Raw genomic sequence first — 16896 nt, forward strand, 5'->3', positions numbered from 1 at the left:
TGATTGCCTACGTGTTGGTTTCTCCTACCTTTCTCCAGCTGCTGAACTGCGTTTTAAAAAGATAGCTAAAAATACACAAGCACTTTCCTGCGCCTTTTTCCATGTAAGCCATTGCGGAATCGTCACTGGGATGTGGCAGAAACAGGAGCAGGTGATCCCTGTGCATGACAATATCCATATGAAAAGGTTTTCTGTACTATGAGCTACTTCTCACACTGTTGTTTTAGCATGTTTTCTCTTGGCAGCTTTGCAAAATGCTTTCTTGTTTGCTTTGGAGATATGCTAAACCAAAAGGAGCAATTGTGTCAGTAGCTTTGTTTTAAGAGAATACCAAGACTTTCTGACAACATTCCTTCTAGTTTATGATGCCTCTAGCATACCTGATATAAATTCAGCAATAGAGAAGAGAGAAGAACATATTTTTCATAAGGTAGGATTTTCTCTAGTACTTCAGCTTTTCTTCTTCCTTTAGAAAAAAAATAATCACCAAAAAAACTTAAGAGCATTCATAACTGTTCCCACTTTACCTTGTATCCAACCTAGGCAGGACCAAGTTGAGTTTCAGAGATCAATAAGAGAATTTCTTTTAAAAGGTGGTTCCCAAAGGCTGAACCTATAAAGCACCATTTCTGCGGCTGTTGAGGTGAGCAGCGTGTTGGTCATCATTCCACTGAAAACACTCTAAAGGCCTGTGTGTTGGTTTGAGGAGGCAGATCTGCTTCCAGTTGCCTTCCTTATCTGGGGGCAAGTTGTTGGACCAAACACCACACAGAAACAGGTAGTGATGGGACGCCCAGGGATGAGGGGGCCTACAGGATGCAGCACCTTGCACACTCCAGCTCATGGCCATTTCCCCAGAGTCTACCCAGAGTGAGGCAGAGCAATCCATCAATCTCTGACCACTTCTGCAAGTTGGACAGTGTTTTCTAATCTTTTTCCTGTCTTTTGACAAAGTCTCCACAGTGCTGTCTCCTCCTTCCCATGCCACTGTCCTTGCAACATCTAGTCCTTCAGGGTGCCAGAGTGTGTAAAAAGATGATCAGGTGTTTAACAGGTAATTCAGGGTCAAGAGACAGGGCCTTCTCTCCACGCCAGAGACAGTAAACCAGAGAGTCCTGCAGTCATATCCTTTTAGCAAATGCCACCATCTACCACTACTCGGTAGCCTCTGGACCCAACAGAGTGGAAAGGCAGGAGTACGCTGGTGCAGGAAGGTGCGGAGTGGGCTGGAGGAGGGTGCCAGCTCCTCTCCCTTCACCATGGCACATCAGCTCTCCTCTGCTCCAGGGTGCAGGGGTATCCACTGCAGACGTTTCTCTGGGACAGGCCAGCCAGCGGGATAGGGTTGCACTGCTGCCCATTAGCATATCAGGCTGTTGCCACTCTGCTGCTCATGATAAGTGTCCCCAAAGAACCTATAAATAAATAACTAAACAGCCTGTTCATACATCTTAATTATTTGTGGGCCAAGAAGACAGGAAAATTTTTGAGGTGGCCTTGTCTCATGACTGAAAACCATGCAGTGGCACTTCCATAAACCAGCAGCACGTTGAGGCACATTACGCACATTAAAAACAGTGAAAACCAATATCTCTAGGGGGGAAGAGGGGCAAGGAAGCTAAGCCCACTTTAGACCATTTTGCAGCATCCAGAAGGAGCCCAAGTATCTGCCTTGTCATCTGGCATAGCTCACATCACTGGGAAGTGACTTCTGCTGGTGTGTGGTTCCCCCTGTGCATAGGGGCTACCTGTACAGGTCCTCCCAGCTGGGACTAGAACTGGCTATCTGTAGCTGATATAGGGGTGATTATATTTCATTAATAAGTCACATAGTTTAAGAACAGCAGGATGCAACTTGGGAAAAGGTGGTGAAGAAAAATTAGAGATGATATCTGGGCCTGTGAGAATGGTGGTGATGCTCACAAACATGAGAAAACTCTGACTTGGCCCTTCTTCCCTGAGGGAGTCTGGGTCAAAGCAGACTCATCACTACCTCCATTTTCTCTGGTGGTCTCAGAATTTAGTATCATTGTAGGACTGCCCTTGCACAGAATGATTTTTAGATTTACATAGTCACGATGCTCATTTGCAGGTGACGTCATCCTGGAAGAACTGCAGATGCCCTAAATAGGTGTCATAGCTGTTTGTTCATTTTCTGCTGCTGGCTGGTGAATATGGATCAAACACTCAACCCATGCAACATGTGTTGGTACTTAAGGCAATGCAGTATTCCCACAAATGCTACATTTCAGATGCCATCCTATAATAACACTCTAACATGGAAAAGGAACCTGAACAGAGCTCACTTAGTAGTATTTTTTAATGAAGTTGTTTGAATTTTATAGCTCATACGTGATTAATTACTGTGAATATTCCTAGCAGAGAGGGATCTTCTTCCCTTCACAATCAATAGTAGTTTTTCTATGCTGACCTCACTGAAAGCAGGACCAGTCTGTATTTTACCGTGGCCATTTATAGTATCCAAAGCAGTCCAGAAGGGAGGGGTAAGCAGGGCATCTGATTCCATTGCTGTTCTGAGAGATCAGAGATGACCCTAAGGCACACTGGTTGATGGCCCCACATGTTTTTCTGAATACATCAGATGCTAGTTAGGGAGGAGAGGAGTGGTCTTCTGCCATGGCAAGTTTTCAGTTAAAATATCAGCAGACTGGCTATATGAGGGAGAATGAACCAGTATATTTTTAGCCAATTATACTCTGAATTCTGGTTCTTTGTTTATTCTGAAAATTGCCATGGCTGTTACAAATGGCAGAAGCCTTGCCTCCTTGACTGAGGTAAATTCGATAAGGGAAAGGGTGGATGATACCACCTGTGCTATGCTGAAATGTGGTTATTCTCAATCAAAACCTACAAGGTATTGTCTGTCATATTAGACATGGACCAGTTGTCACACTTTTTTCTTTTATTGGCCTTTAAAAATACCTACAAAGTCATTATAAATAGACCTTCTTCCATTCAAGATGGCAACTTCATCCCCCTGCTGAGGGATGTAATTTTCAATATGTGCACTTGAAATGCAGCCAAGTGGAATCCAAATGTCACAACCCAACTGGACAAGAACCAGCCCTACACTTTGCAAAAAGTCTCCATAATATTGCAGTGGGGGGCCGGGTCCAATTTCTTTCACAGCCCATGAGGTACCAGCTGCTGGGGCACAGCTGGGTCTTCCCCAGCCTTCTGAGGCTGACACTCCCTAAAGCATGAGCCTCTTTAGGCAGCCTTTCTTCATTTTTTACATGTGGGCTTAATTTAAACAATTTTTATTCCACTTCTGCTCATAAAAATTAATCCCCTCCTGGTATGCAGGCTGCATTCTGTGCATGAAGCTATTTCACTGCATGGTGAAGTAACCTTCCAGCTTTTCATGGTGTCAGAAAGCTGACACCTCTTGATTTTTCCCTCCTAGACCCATCTATTGTTATTGACTTCAAGCTCCTGCTTTTGTGCTGAGTTCAGTATTTTATTTAGTAACTGATCCACACCAATTAAAGCATTGCCTAAATCCCCAGCTGTCCAAGGGCCTGATTCTTCAAACTCAAGCAAAGGTCCAACATACCGTCCTTCTTCCACCAGATTAAAGGGAGCTGTAGTTAAGGGACCTTGCCAGGGTGGTTGTTGTGGTGATACCCTTCACAAACCAGATACAAGAGCATATTCCTCATGTGGGATTTGAATGCTACCAAAAATCAAATTACACAAACCCTGTGGCAGTTTTTTTAATTCAGGAGAGGTACCTGCTGACTTCTAACCTGTACCAGTAGCAAAAACCATCAGTGGCACATTTGTGCCTCTCTGCCTTGATATTTTGTTTTAATGGTTGGGGTCTATTTTTATAAACCAGAAACAGAACCATGGTTTCCTGCTAGCTGCATTCTCATTTGCCTACATTTTACCTAGCAGGATAGAAAAACACCTTCAATGTTGCCCTCATTTTAGGACATGGTAATACTAAATGAGTGAGGAGTGGCACAGAAGAGATGCAGTGACCCTGATTAGGATTGCTTGCTCCCCTAAGTGCTTCTGCTACCCACAAAACACAGAAGAAAGAGCTGACAGTGCTGTGTGGGATGGTGTGAAGCCCTGACACTCCTGCTACACCACACCTCATGAAGCTTGTCAAGCACTTTGCATGCTTTTTAACAGACCACTAACATCAATTCTCTTGAGAAGTCCTAAATTAAAGCATTTTCTTTTCCATTTCATGCGTGGCAGCATGTCATTAAAGCAAAATAAGAAAGTAATGACAATGTTGATGACTTGAAAAGACATTCATATTTTCTTTTGCACAGCATCAAGAGCACACCCTTCTGCAGAGATGACAAGATGCTCATAGACCCTTTGGTGCTGAAGAAGAAGCTCAATAGGATGGCAACAGAGCAAGGGGCCTTTGCTGTTCTCAGCAGCCTGCTGCTGTACGTCACCGAGCTCGCAGCTGGCGATCTGCAAATCAGCAACAAGAGGACAAAATGGGCAGAAGGTAAAGAAAACAAGGAGAGTTATAACCAGCCATGTCCAGGTCCAATCAGGGCTCAGCATCCAACCAGATTTCAGCTGTTGCGGTCCAGGTTTCTGAACAGCAATCGTGAGCCGTACACCAAGAAGAGAAGAGAAGTTGGCAAACTGGTCATTAAAGAAAAGCTGTGGGTGAGCAGGGCTGGTAACAAGCTGGACAGAAACAGAGACAGGAAGGGAGATGGAAAAGCAGTGGGGGAGGATGCAGACACAGCACCCAGCGAGAGGGCCAGGTGGAGCAGCACAACTGGAAAAAACACAGTGAAGAACATTCTGAAGAAATTTTTAGCTGCTGAAGAAAAAGAAGACAAGGAGAAGTCTCCCAGATGGAAAAAGAAGGGGACAAATAGCGGCTTGCCAAAAATAGTTAACAGGAGTTCAGTCCTGTCCAAACTGAAGGAGCAGTTTGAACAAAGCGCTCTCTGCTCGGCTGCAGAGGTGAAAGCATCACTCTTGTGCAAAGGCGAGAAAAAGACAAAAAATTTCCCAAGCAGAAAAGCTATTCATAAGCCTGAGGTCAGAGTGCTGCGCATGGCAGCAATGACAGCCACAGGTATAAAGAGTCCAGAGTCCCAAAATTTAGTGTGCTCCATGGTCCCAGTGCCCAGACTCAGTATGGCTACCAAAATTAACCGTCCTTGGAGCTGGTCAAAAAATAATGCCACAAAGCAGCCTTTTGGTCACGACACACTGCTGAAGGAAAAGGAGGAGTCCAGCAGAGACCATGGCGAGAACAAAACACTGGCAAATGCAGCACAGGACAGGGAGGACAAAGAGGAATTACCAGTGGCACTGGAGGCCGTGTCAGATGCAAAGGACTGTGCTGAGACAAAAATAGATTCTGCAAAACAAGGACCCAACTTTCATCCTGTTCTAGATAACTCTTCTACTACTCATAAAAACAAAGCTCTTGCAGACTGCATTCCTCCCTTATCTGAATGTAGCCTAGACTGTGACAGGAATAACACCCTAGCTGCTCCTGACACATCTTCACTATCAGGGATTACCAATGCTCTGCAATATGTTAAGGAAAACAGCCCACCTCCTGACCTGCCTTACTCTGGCACAGCTGAGAGATCCCATGAACAAAGTCCTCAGGATACTAAACCAGGAGAGATTCCTGAAATAACTATGTATGTCTACAGTTCAGAGGAAGATGACACAGAGCTCAAAGAGCCAGAAAAGGATCCTTTCTTTACAGGCCCAAAATATTTTCCAGAGCAGAAAGCACTGGAAAACATCCCGCCATTTCACTCTCCAGGAGTTCAAGCATCTTGCGAAGTTGAGTCGACAATGGACAATGGACATCTAGCTGTCCTTATACCAGCTTCTGGCAAAAAGCCACCAATAGTCCAAAAAGAGGCACTGGATTTAAGAGGTAAATGTTCTGAGGAAGCCAAAGAAGGAGCAAAATTTCACAGTGAAGACAAAATGTCCTCTACTTCTAGCAAAAATGATAGCAATGTCTCAAATATAGAGGAAGAGGAGGAGAATAAAACACCCAACAGCCAAATGCAAAATGAATCCAAAGCCACACAGACACAGCCTCCTCAACTAACTTTTAGCCCACAAAATAACTTCGATAGTTCCAATGTGGATATATCAAATCCAGATGCAAATCAGAACACATCCACACTCTCCTCAAATGAGAATCAGGTTCTGAAGCCTGGTGCTGCAGAAGAAGAGTACATATCTCCTCCTTTGGAAAAGACACAAAGTCCTTTGCCAGGTGACCTTGTGAAGCACAGTTTCTGTATCACAGAAGAAGATTTTGGGAAGGATAAATTATCTTCAACCAGTGAAATGTTGAATCATGCAAACAATCAAGCCCTGCACAGGAGTACCTTGACTGACCTGGAGACCTGTCACAAGCCGTCTGAATCTTTCATTGAACATGAAGAGGCCACTGCAGATGAGATGCCCTGGCCTGACTCTGAGGCATGGCAGTCACCCTTGTCAGTCCCTTTATCAATATCAATGAGTGGGATTGCAGGACAAAGTATCCATCACACTCTTCGAAATCCTCCAGCACTTCCACCTATTAATCTGGTAAGACAGGGAGCTGGTGATATGGGACATGAGCATGCCAGCCATGGCTGTGAGAAGCATTCACCGCACCCTTCAGATGAGGTGACAAACCATGGGAATGACACAATGGTGGAGAAGAAAACTACATGTGATTTTAAGAACCAAGCACTGTCCCCAAATCATGCAACAGAAAATGAAAACTCTACAGAAAAAGAGACAAATACCTGTCAAAGCTTTGAGAACTGTCTTTCACTTTCAACCAAGAAGCCAGGAAAACATGAAAATAAAACAACACTAGCAAGAAAGCCCCTATTACCCTTGGAGATGAACCAAATACCAACTTCAGATGATACCCAAAAGCAAGAATGTGATATGCTGGAAGAGAGCCCCATTTCTTCATCAATTGAATTGGTCTCAGACCAAAAGAAGCATGCAAAAAGTAGAAATAAGATATCTGAACATACAAGGGATAAGCTCTTCTCATCAGATGATGACATGAAGTATGACAGTGATAGGATGGAGACAGAGGAGAAAGACGAGAGACATATCTTGCATAAATTTGAGCAGGAACAAGTATTCACACCAAATGATACTGTAGATCATAATGATTTTCCAAAGGAGAATAATGCTCACAGACCTCAAACATCCCAGTTACCTTCATCAGAAAATGATACCAACATTCAAGGAGTGAAAAATACTGGACAGAGTTTGGAGCATCTAGCACCTTCAAGAGATTTTGTAAAACACGAACATGATATGACAGGAGATGAAAACATCTGTTGCAGTAATGGGAAAAGCCCCCTGGCCTCATCAGATGAACCAACAAAACGTGCGAATGACAGTGCAGGGCTAAAAAACATCAAGTCAAACTTCAACAATTACTCAATGCCACCAAGAAATACATCAAGACACAACAACAAGACCACTGATGAGGACAATACCTCCCTAGAGACAAAGAAACAGATGCCACCAGGTGACTTTGTAAAGCTTGAAACTAAATTGGACAAAAAAGAGACTAAACAAACCTCTGAGAAGCTTCAGTCACCTTCTTCATATAAAGTGACAAATCGTCAAGACAGAAGCTCTTCAGGAGAGAGGAAGCAAAAGACACCAACAGCAGAAGACACTGGATCACCTGAAATGAAGGTACTAAAAGAGGATAACAAGCACCAGCTTTATGGGAAGCACCAGCTACCTCCATCAAGAAAATCAGAAATGCATGAGGAAAATATTCCAGGAGGAGACAAACAGCAAATGAGATTTGAAGATTTTCCAATACCTGATACAAATACTGCAAAAGAGAAGGACAAATTTCTAATTTCCAGGAAGTACCCATCAATATCATCAGAAACATTGGTTAAGCCTCAAGAAAATAATACCGCAGAACAAAAGAAACAAACATCAGCTTCTTCAGGTTTTAACAAGCCTGGTACTACTGCTGTGAAAGAAAAACAAGGAGATCCAAATTCTGAGAAGCCATCTTCTTCAAACAAACTGCTGAAGCCTCAAGAAAAAAGCTCTTCAGGACAGAGGAAGCAAAAGACACCACCAGCAGAGGCCACCAGGTCATATGAAGAAAAGACTGTAAAAGAGGATGATAAATACCAGTGTTCTGGGAACCGTCAGTTACCTCCTTCAAGTAAATTATCTGAGAAAAATATTCAAGGAGGAAAAAACCCAAACACTGGATCCAAAAGTTTTACAAAGCCTGATGCAAATGCTGTAAAAGATAAAAGCAAAGATCCAAGTTCTGGGATGTGTCAGTCCCCATACTCAAATTTGCTGGTGAAGCCTCAAGAAAATAATGTCACAGCCAAAAAAGAGCAACTGCCACCAGTACATGATGAAAAACCACTGTATAAAACTGGCAGTCCAGAAAAGAAGAGTGAACCTGAGAGAAGAGAGAAATACCAGCTAGGCTCTTCAGCTCAATCAGAGAACTACAGCAATGATGGCTTAGGAGAGGTGGGCCCTGTAGGTGATTTCACGAGTTATCAAGCTCCATTGCCAAGCAAAGGTATAAATTGTAAAAGCAGTACTGTCCTAAAAAAGACCAGTTTGTCTAATACAGAGAAGTCCCCCAAATCATCCTCATCATTTCATGTTGCATCAGAAGATGAGGAAAATCCTGTTGGAAATAGAAAAAAGCAGCCTGGATATAAGAAATACACAGCGCTCTCATCAAAGACTTTGGTGAAGCATGAGAAAGATGCGGCTGAAAGGGAGGGGAGCTGGCAGGCAGCTGGCAAAACAAGTGAGAAAAAAGCAGAGCTGGAGGACTGCTCTAAAGCAATGCCATTCTCAAAATACACAGTGGAAAGCTACAGTGAAGGACCCTTAGATTCGGCTTTCAAACCATTGATCATTAGAGTAACTGACACATTTAAACATCACAGCTAAAAATTACAGCTACAGCTTAGGCAAGAACTTACAACTCATCATGTCACCAATTCTCTTGATCTTTCTTTTCTTCTTTTTTCTTTAGGGCATTATATTATCATTTTTTAATCACAAGGACATTGATGTGCATCTATTCGAGCTGGGCTTTTTTCCTTTCTTAAACATTAGCCCAAAGACATGAATTAAATTAATCACTGCAAGTGAATTAGCTAATCACTGAATTAATCATCAGTTTATAAATTAAATATGAGGAGGGCTTTGAGATCAGCGTGAATTCATCCCTGTCTCAGACTCTCCTTGCTAACTAATGGGCTTTGTTTGTAACAAAGACAACTGTTCAGGCTGAACTCTATTTGTATTTACTTGTTCCAATGAAACTCTGCTAGTACTTCTTCACGGAATAGTGGTAGGCAGTGTAGCTTTAATTATGTCAAAAAGTGCTTGTTCTAAACTCTGCCTTTTCACAGATTAGCAGAAACTGTTGATCTATTGCTGCACTGAGTGATGCTGTTAGCAGAAGTAGTGAGGGAAGGAGGGGAATGCTTCATTTATCTGCATAGAAATCCTAAAAGGACACTTATGCTACAAGAGGATTTACCGCAAATGCAAATGTTCAGCCTCATTAATATTAATATTGGAAAAATAGTGATTTAACCTCCTCTGAAGCTATTTGCGCTTCCCCCATACACTGCGTGCATTATTGTTGCAAAGGTACACCATTTGAAGGGGTTCTTAATTAATCCAGATGAATATGCAACAAGCATAAGAGCTCAGAAAAGCTCAAGGCTGAAAGGCCATGAGGACAAGGTAAGCCAGACAGGCTGAACACTTTGCCATGGCAGTTCAGCTCCTCCTGGGACATCTGTCCCACTCCAAATCCTGGGGCACACAGATGTGAGGCAGGTGCCTCAGCTTACATCAAAAGTCTTAGGAAGTGTTTATTTTACAATGCAATGTGGAACAGAGCAGTAAAAAGCAGCCAGTCTCACTGAATCCTATTAATGGGGTATGATTTTTTGTGTTTACAGTGATAGCGACTTCTGCACAAAGTTCGTGTGTGATGAACGTTGTTTTGGAGAAGTGAGGGTGGGGTTGCTGCCTTGGGTGTCTCAATAAAGCTATGACAGACAGAATGTCCTACAGCATCAACTCGCCCATACACAAGTTTAGCTTAGCATTGTAGCCACACATTCATGTTAAAACTTACTGTGGAGGAACCCTAAAGCCACATCCTAAGGATCCACCTTCAGGAAGTTGCAGAGATACCCAGAGAGAGTTTATACAAACAAGGTCCTGCTTCCCCAAGGCAGTGACTTCCCTTTAATTTTTAAGATGCTCTCCATGACCACACTGTGCAGCCGAGGGCTGGCTGTTCCTCCAGCCCAGGTTGGCAGAATGCCCCGACCCACTGCCAGCAAGAGAATGAGGACAAGAACAGGCTGGCAGCAAGCTGAGATCAAACCCTATTGCCAGCACAATGCACATGAGTCACATACGTGACAACTGGGCTGGCCTGGTCGGGGACACTGCTGGGATGAAGTGGGGACGTGAATATTGTTTCTCCTGACCACTGAGGAGGCTTAAACTTTGATTTCTTTTTCCTTTACAACACATCAAGAATTAGGCTTTCTGGCATCTGGAGGGGCAAAAAATTAAAATCATAATTGTATATCACACCAGCCCTCAAAAAATAAAATTAATTTTATTGAAGATACAAGACTGCCCTTCCACACAAAGGTGTATTTCACCCACCAAGCTTTTATGGACTGGCAACCATAAAGGCCACTTGGTACTAAACCTAAACCATAATTTCCTTTTTATTGCCCATGATTTCATTTCCCATTTGAGAAAAGTCCTTACAGCATAGAGCATTTTGTGCCAAACTTGAGTAATAAATTCTCTATTAGCTGGCTTCTCCTGCCAGCACAGGAGAATCACAGAACTGTTGTGGTTGGAAAAGATTTCTAAGACCATCATGTCCAACCATTAACCCAGCACTGCCAATTCCACCAGTAAAACATGTACCTAAGCATCACATCCACATGTTTTTTGAACACTTCCAGAGATAATGACTCCAGTATTTCCCTGGGCAGCCTGTCCCAATGCCTGACACCCATTTTGGTGAAGAAATTTTTCCTAATAGGCAATCTAAATCTCTCTTGATGCAACTTGAGCCCATTTTCTTTGTCCTATCACTTTTACTTGGGAAAGGAAACCAGCCCCCACCTGTCTACGACCTCCTTTGAGATAGCTATAGAGAGCACTAAGGTCCCTCCTCAGGCTCCTTTTCTCCAGGCTAAACAACCCAGCTCCCTCAGCCACTCCTCATAAGACTTGTGCTCCAGACCCTTCCCCAGCTCTGTTGCCTTTCTCTGAACATGCTCCAGCACCTCAATATCCTTCTTGTAGTGAGAGGCCCAGAACTAAACACAGGATTTGAGGTGCAGCCTCACCAGTGCTGAGTGCAGGGAGACAATCACTGCCCTGGTCCTGCTGGCCACGCTATTCCTGATACAGACCACGATGCCACTGGCCTTCTTGGCCACCTGGGCACACTGCTGGCTCATGTTCAGCTTCTGTCAACCAGCACTCCAAGGGTTCTTTTCCACCAGGCAGATTTCCAACTGCTCTTCTCCAAGACTGCAGAGCTGCAGGGGGTTACTGTGACCCAAGGGTATGACCCAGCACTTTGCCCTGTTGAACCTCATACAATTCACCTCAGCTCATTGATCCAGCCTGTCCAGATCTCTTTGCAGAGCCTTCCTACTCTCCAGCAGATCAAGACTCCTGCCCAACTTGGAGTCATCTCCAAACTAAGAGTGGGCTCAATCCCCTCATCCAGATCATTGATAAAGGTATTAAACTGGACCAGACCTTCTGCTGAGCCCTGGGGAACCCCACCAGTGACTGTCCACCAGCCAGATTTAACTCCATTCACCCCCATCCTCTCGGCCTGGCCATCCAGCCATTTTTCTAGCCAGCAAACAGCAAGCTGTCCAAGCCATGAGCAGCCAGTTCTTCCAGGACAATGCATGGGAAATGGTGTCAAAGGCTTTATTAAAGTCTAGTTAGACCACATCCACAGCCTTTCCCTTATCCACTAAACAGGTCACCTTATCATAGAAGGAGTTTTAATAGTTCTTATTAGAATTTAATCATTCGTATTAGAAACCATTTTAATCTTTTTCTAACCTTTTAAAAGAAATGGCAGGGACGTTGCCCCTTATTCACACCTGGAAAGAATACTACTGTCTAACAAATGAAAGGAGTTCTTGTCTCTGCCAGAAAGTTAGCCAAATATTAAGCAGGTGCCTCCCAGCAGAGCTAGTCCTTGGGCACCAGGAGGCCTCTAAGTCTTTCAATTTATGCCTGCCATGTTTGTTTTTCTAAACAGACATGCAACACTAGCAGACCAAGATGCAGCATCCTGTGTTCAGGATAAGTCAGGCAGAGTCAACTTGTGGGGGTTAGCTTTTAGGTTGCCTCATGCCTTAATCTCTGCTGGTAAGACAAAGTATCCATCCAAGTCAACTGACCCTCCCCAAAGTGCGCTTAAAGCATGACAGAGATTTGCATTAAATGCATCCTTAAGGGTAATGTCTCACTTAAGGAAGTTGCTTCATTTTGGGAGTTAACATGTTTAATCTTCCAGGAAAGAAGAGAGCAAGGCCATACAAATTTGAGTGGTGATGGCTAGCAGAGAAGTAGAAGACTGGTGTGCTTTGCATTCAGCAAGCCACTCCAGACCATGCAGGCAGGAAATTTAGCACTGGTGATAAGCAAAGAAATGCCAGAAATTAGTATTTCAGAAAGAAAAAAGAGTTCAAGGAGTGATATGTTCATCTGTGCCAGCTGTGCCACGTGTGCAAATGGCCAGGCTCAAACTTAATGAGACCCTTGACAAGGGAGACACCACAACAGAAAACAGTTTCATTCCCAGTCTCTAGTAGTCCTTCACAGATTTTTTGTGCCTCTGCTACCCTTTAGGTACATCTCTCATGCCATCACAGAAGAGGCAGTGAAGGGAGTCCTCCCAGCCACTACTTCAATTTGTCTGATGTAATAACAGATACTTTTGATGCTTGTGCCTGCACATCTCTTGGCTTTTGTGGTTTTGGAAAATGGGTGTACAGTTCTGTTCCTTCTCCATACTACAGCCCTTTGCTTTACTAATATGCATTTCTCAAGGTCACTGAAGGGATGAGATCCTTAGCCTGCACTAGATGAAGCAGGATTTTTTTTTGCCAGTTTTATTAATTATTCCTTAAAGCCCTGGCTTAGCTGTAGATGCAGACAATCAAAACCAGGCCAGGCACAGGACAAATAAAGACAGGTAGACAAGGTTTTTCAAGGTTCCTCTTCTGTGATGACATATTTTGAAATTTCACATTCTTACAGAATTAGACACTCATGGAGAGAGAATTAGATTAATGACAGTATTATTGCCCTGGGCATAGTCCATTTCTTTGGAGTCTCCAAAATGCAGTTTTCCAGGGGTTTTTGAAAGCCCGAATAAAAGAGTCATTTAAGGGGAGTCCAGACTCTGAGCTGGAACTGGGGCACCTGAAGGGTCCCACCTGAAGAAGCAGGTTTGAGGGGACCTCAGTGGTTAGTGGTGGGGTAGAGGCTGGCAACAGAGAAGCCAGGCAGGCTCCCAGTAGCAGCCATCAGTAAAGTCCTTCACTTTTTATGTCCTCTCTAATTAGGTCAAATAACCCCTAGCACTCCACATTGGCAGGACACCTCTCAGATGGGCTTAGTAATATGGAAATCACAAAAGGATTGGTCTGGGGTGATTCAGATAGTCAAACTTGGACCTGAGCAACTGGCACATCAGTGTGACAGTACAGTCCCCTTCACAGTGTTAAACAAGTGCTCATCATCTCCAACAGCCCCACACATCCTCCCAGATTTCTGACTGAAGGACTAATCTCTGCCTTTGGTCCCCAAACTCAGAACTAGGTCAACTGCCCACTGGATGCACCTTGCTCTCCCTCCATCTCCTATGGCAATGCAGTCTTAAGGCTCTTGGGGCTGAGTGGGACAAACCCAGGCTCCAGAGTCCCAGCTTTGCAAAGAGACCACCACTTTCTCCAGAAGTTTCACAAAGAAAATGTGATGCCTATATTTCTGGGGCTTCAGGTGCTAGGAGAGGTCAGAAGACTCATGGGAGAGCTTCCTCTCCCACCCCAGCTCTGAAAGGGCTGCTAAGCCGTGCTGGATGAGCATTGTCTCCATATAAGTATAATAAAGAGCTTCTCCTTGATTTTTTTTTCAAATTAAAAGAGGGCACATAAAGCATAGCTATTCCCAGCAGAAGTATCCTAAACCCTGTGAAGGCTTAGCCTGTAGAAGAACTGAGGCTAGTGCTGTACCATGAGGTGCAGGTGGTCCACTGCAAAGTTAAAAAATATGTCACTACTTTCTTCCAGACCTCATAACCAGGAAGAAACAGTTGTCCCTGTAGTGCTGTCTGATTCCAAATTTTTCAAATGAAATAAAAAAATTAACAAATGCATACATTTGGCTCTGAACTGTGACATAACTTAGCAATTTATCAGCATCTTCTTCATTTGGATAACCTTTTAACACATCACACATGACAAAAAAGACGGAGACCACGACCTTAAGTTGCACAATTTGACTCAGGTTTTCCCCGTTGTACTCTTTCGGATGTCAGTGGAGCTGGTAATGGAAGAAAACACTAAAGATAACACAAAAGACTTCATATCCCAGCACACAGGGACTATACAACATCCCCCCCAGGCCCGAGATACCACAGAGGAAATCTGTGGGCTGCTGACAGTAGAAAAGCCCCACCTAATGGTTGAATTTGTAAAGCAGGCTGCAGGCAAGCAGTGAGGAAAGCAGAGAAAACGTAGGAATACTGGCAGGAATAGCAAGGACATTTAGGAAACCATTTATTCCCTTATTCCTGTGCTGGTAAGCACTGGACATCATCCAGAAGAAGTTTGTCTGGGTGACCAGAGAAACCTGAAAAGTGATAACTAGGGATCTTTATGGATTTGGGAGTGGGGGATTTCTCTGGAAGACTAAAGTAAATCTCTGTTACCTGAGAAATAAGCACTGCTCAGCATTTGCTCTCTAAAAATCAAGATTCTTTCGCAAGATGCCTCATGTTAGGCAACCAAAGTGCCTTCTAAATAAATTGCCCCAGGTTTCTGAAATACATGAGAGTTTCCTAGGTACCTCCTGGCCCCAGCATCTAAAAAAGAAAAGGATGTGAACAAAAGAATTGGTGTGCAAGGACTGGCCAGCTCACTGCAGCTCTGTAGGTGAAAGCAGCCAGTGCAGGTTGCTTTTGCCACAAGGAATTGCAACCACTTTCTGCAGATCACACAACTTCTTTGGCCTGCACAATGGTAGTTGCTGCAGTTGCTGGTTGAGATGCAATCTAAAAAGAAGGTGAGTCCTTCCCATTGCTGTGACCCCCAGGACTTCTGGAAGGAATCTAAGAAAGAAACTCTTGGACACTGTAGAACCAGTCCATCCTTATCAAGAAATAACTGTGTTCAGTCAAGTTACACCATCAGAGTGAAATCCTCGTGCTCCTTGGGGTTCGTACCGATACAATGGACTCTCAAATGGCAGTTCTGGATTGCTAACCCAGTTACTGAGATCTTTCATTCTTCTGAGGAATGGGAATGGTGCCGACAGCGGTGATCTAAACACCCAAATAAGGTCCCACCAAATGTATCTCAACTTTAACTGTCTCCAAGCTTCAGGACACTTATTCAGAAGACCAGAAATCCCCAAAAGACATCTTCTTTATTAACTCTTTTAAATTACACACATCATATAACAGGAAAGTCTGTACCATTGTCATACCATACAGATTTCTTAATAAAACTGTTTTCCTTCTTAGATGGGTTCCTTATTTGTACCATTGAGTCTTACTTGTGTGTTGAGAAGATTAAAATAATAAAAGCATATAAAATAACAATCTTGTAATTATTCTGTCATTATCAGGGAAAGAGCATGACCTGACATGACTGCCTACCTTGCCTTTGCTTGGGGAGGGCAGCGATTAAGTGCACACCTGAAATTAACCTGGTGCCATGACAGGGCTGGACCAGGTTTTGGTACCTGTGGTTCAAGGCTGGCAGAAGAAGTCAGTAACCTAGTGGCCACATAAGTACATTTGAGCTGTGGAAAGGCCTTGGGCAGCTACTCCTTTATATAAAATCTTTAAGGAAAAGAGCTTTTATAGTTGAGGTTGCCAGATGCTGTCCTCCCCAGAACATGAAACTCCGGCAAAACTGAACCTTTGAACGTGGAAATACAGTTACCCACTGAGTAGTCCACAGTGACCAACAAGCATTCCAGCCCTGCCTGCTGCTTGGCCAGAGTAGTCAGGCAAACCCAGGGCTAGCCTGTGAGAAGCAAATCCTGGGGAGACCCCTAACACTTTCCCTGGACCCTTCTTTTGCTTCCACAAATAACAGTGAAGGGAAGAGAAGGATCTTGCTGTGGGTTCACCTTGCCCCACCTGAAGATATTATTATTGGTAATAACATTCCCCTATTACTACCTGAACTAACGTCAGCAGATGCTTGGGGACTTTTGATGTTCCTTTGGTATTTCTCTTCACAGACTCGTACAACCCATAACTGAAAAAGGTACAAAGAGTGTGTGTAAATTCTCTGGGAACACAATTCTCAGCAAGAGTGAGTATGATGCTGAATGTCACTAAGAATTAGAAGAAACAGACTTGTATAAGCACCACATGGAAGCAAACACTTCAGCACAACCTGTTCCTAAGAAAATATAACGAAAATAGAGTCAAGTCTTGATTTTGCCCTCCCAAAGCAGTAAGGTTTTCTGATGTCAAAAGAATCAGCTTCACTCTATGCCTTCCTTCTCCATCTGCGTAAGAGGAATGAATGACTTTTTCCTTCACCTTGGTGCCTGTCT

General features: G+C 43.6%; 1 protein-coding gene across 1 annotated transcript; it reads left to right on the forward strand.

The window, feature by feature from the left end:
- The first annotated feature begins 1532 nt into the window (after positions 1 to 1532).
- LOC135410109 (uncharacterized) lies at positions 1533 to 15907 on the forward strand. The gene is made up of 2 exons (XM_064646452.1): positions 1533 to 2209; positions 4311 to 15907. Exons 1-2 carry the CDS (start codon positions 2175 to 2177, stop codon positions 8959 to 8961), a joined length of 4686 nt encoding a protein of 1561 aa, XP_064502522.1. The 5' UTR covers positions 1533 to 2174; the 3' UTR covers positions 8962 to 15907.
- The last annotated feature ends 989 nt before the right edge of the window (positions 15908 to 16896 follow it).

Source organism: Pseudopipra pipra, chromosome 2 (assembly GCF_036250125.1).
Source record: "Pseudopipra pipra isolate bDixPip1 chromosome 2, bDixPip1.hap1, whole genome shotgun sequence".
Classification (NCBI taxonomy): Eukaryota; Metazoa; Chordata; class Aves; order Passeriformes; family Pipridae; genus Pseudopipra; species Pseudopipra pipra.

Coding starts and splice junctions, on each gene's coding strand:
- LOC135410109 (XM_064646452.1), top strand. CDS start 2,175: ATGGATCAAACACTCAACCCATGCAACATGTGTTG. Junction 2,210..4,310: donor AACCCATGCAACATGTGTTG/GTACTTAAGGCA, acceptor TCTTTTGCACAG/CATCAAGAGCACACCCTTCT.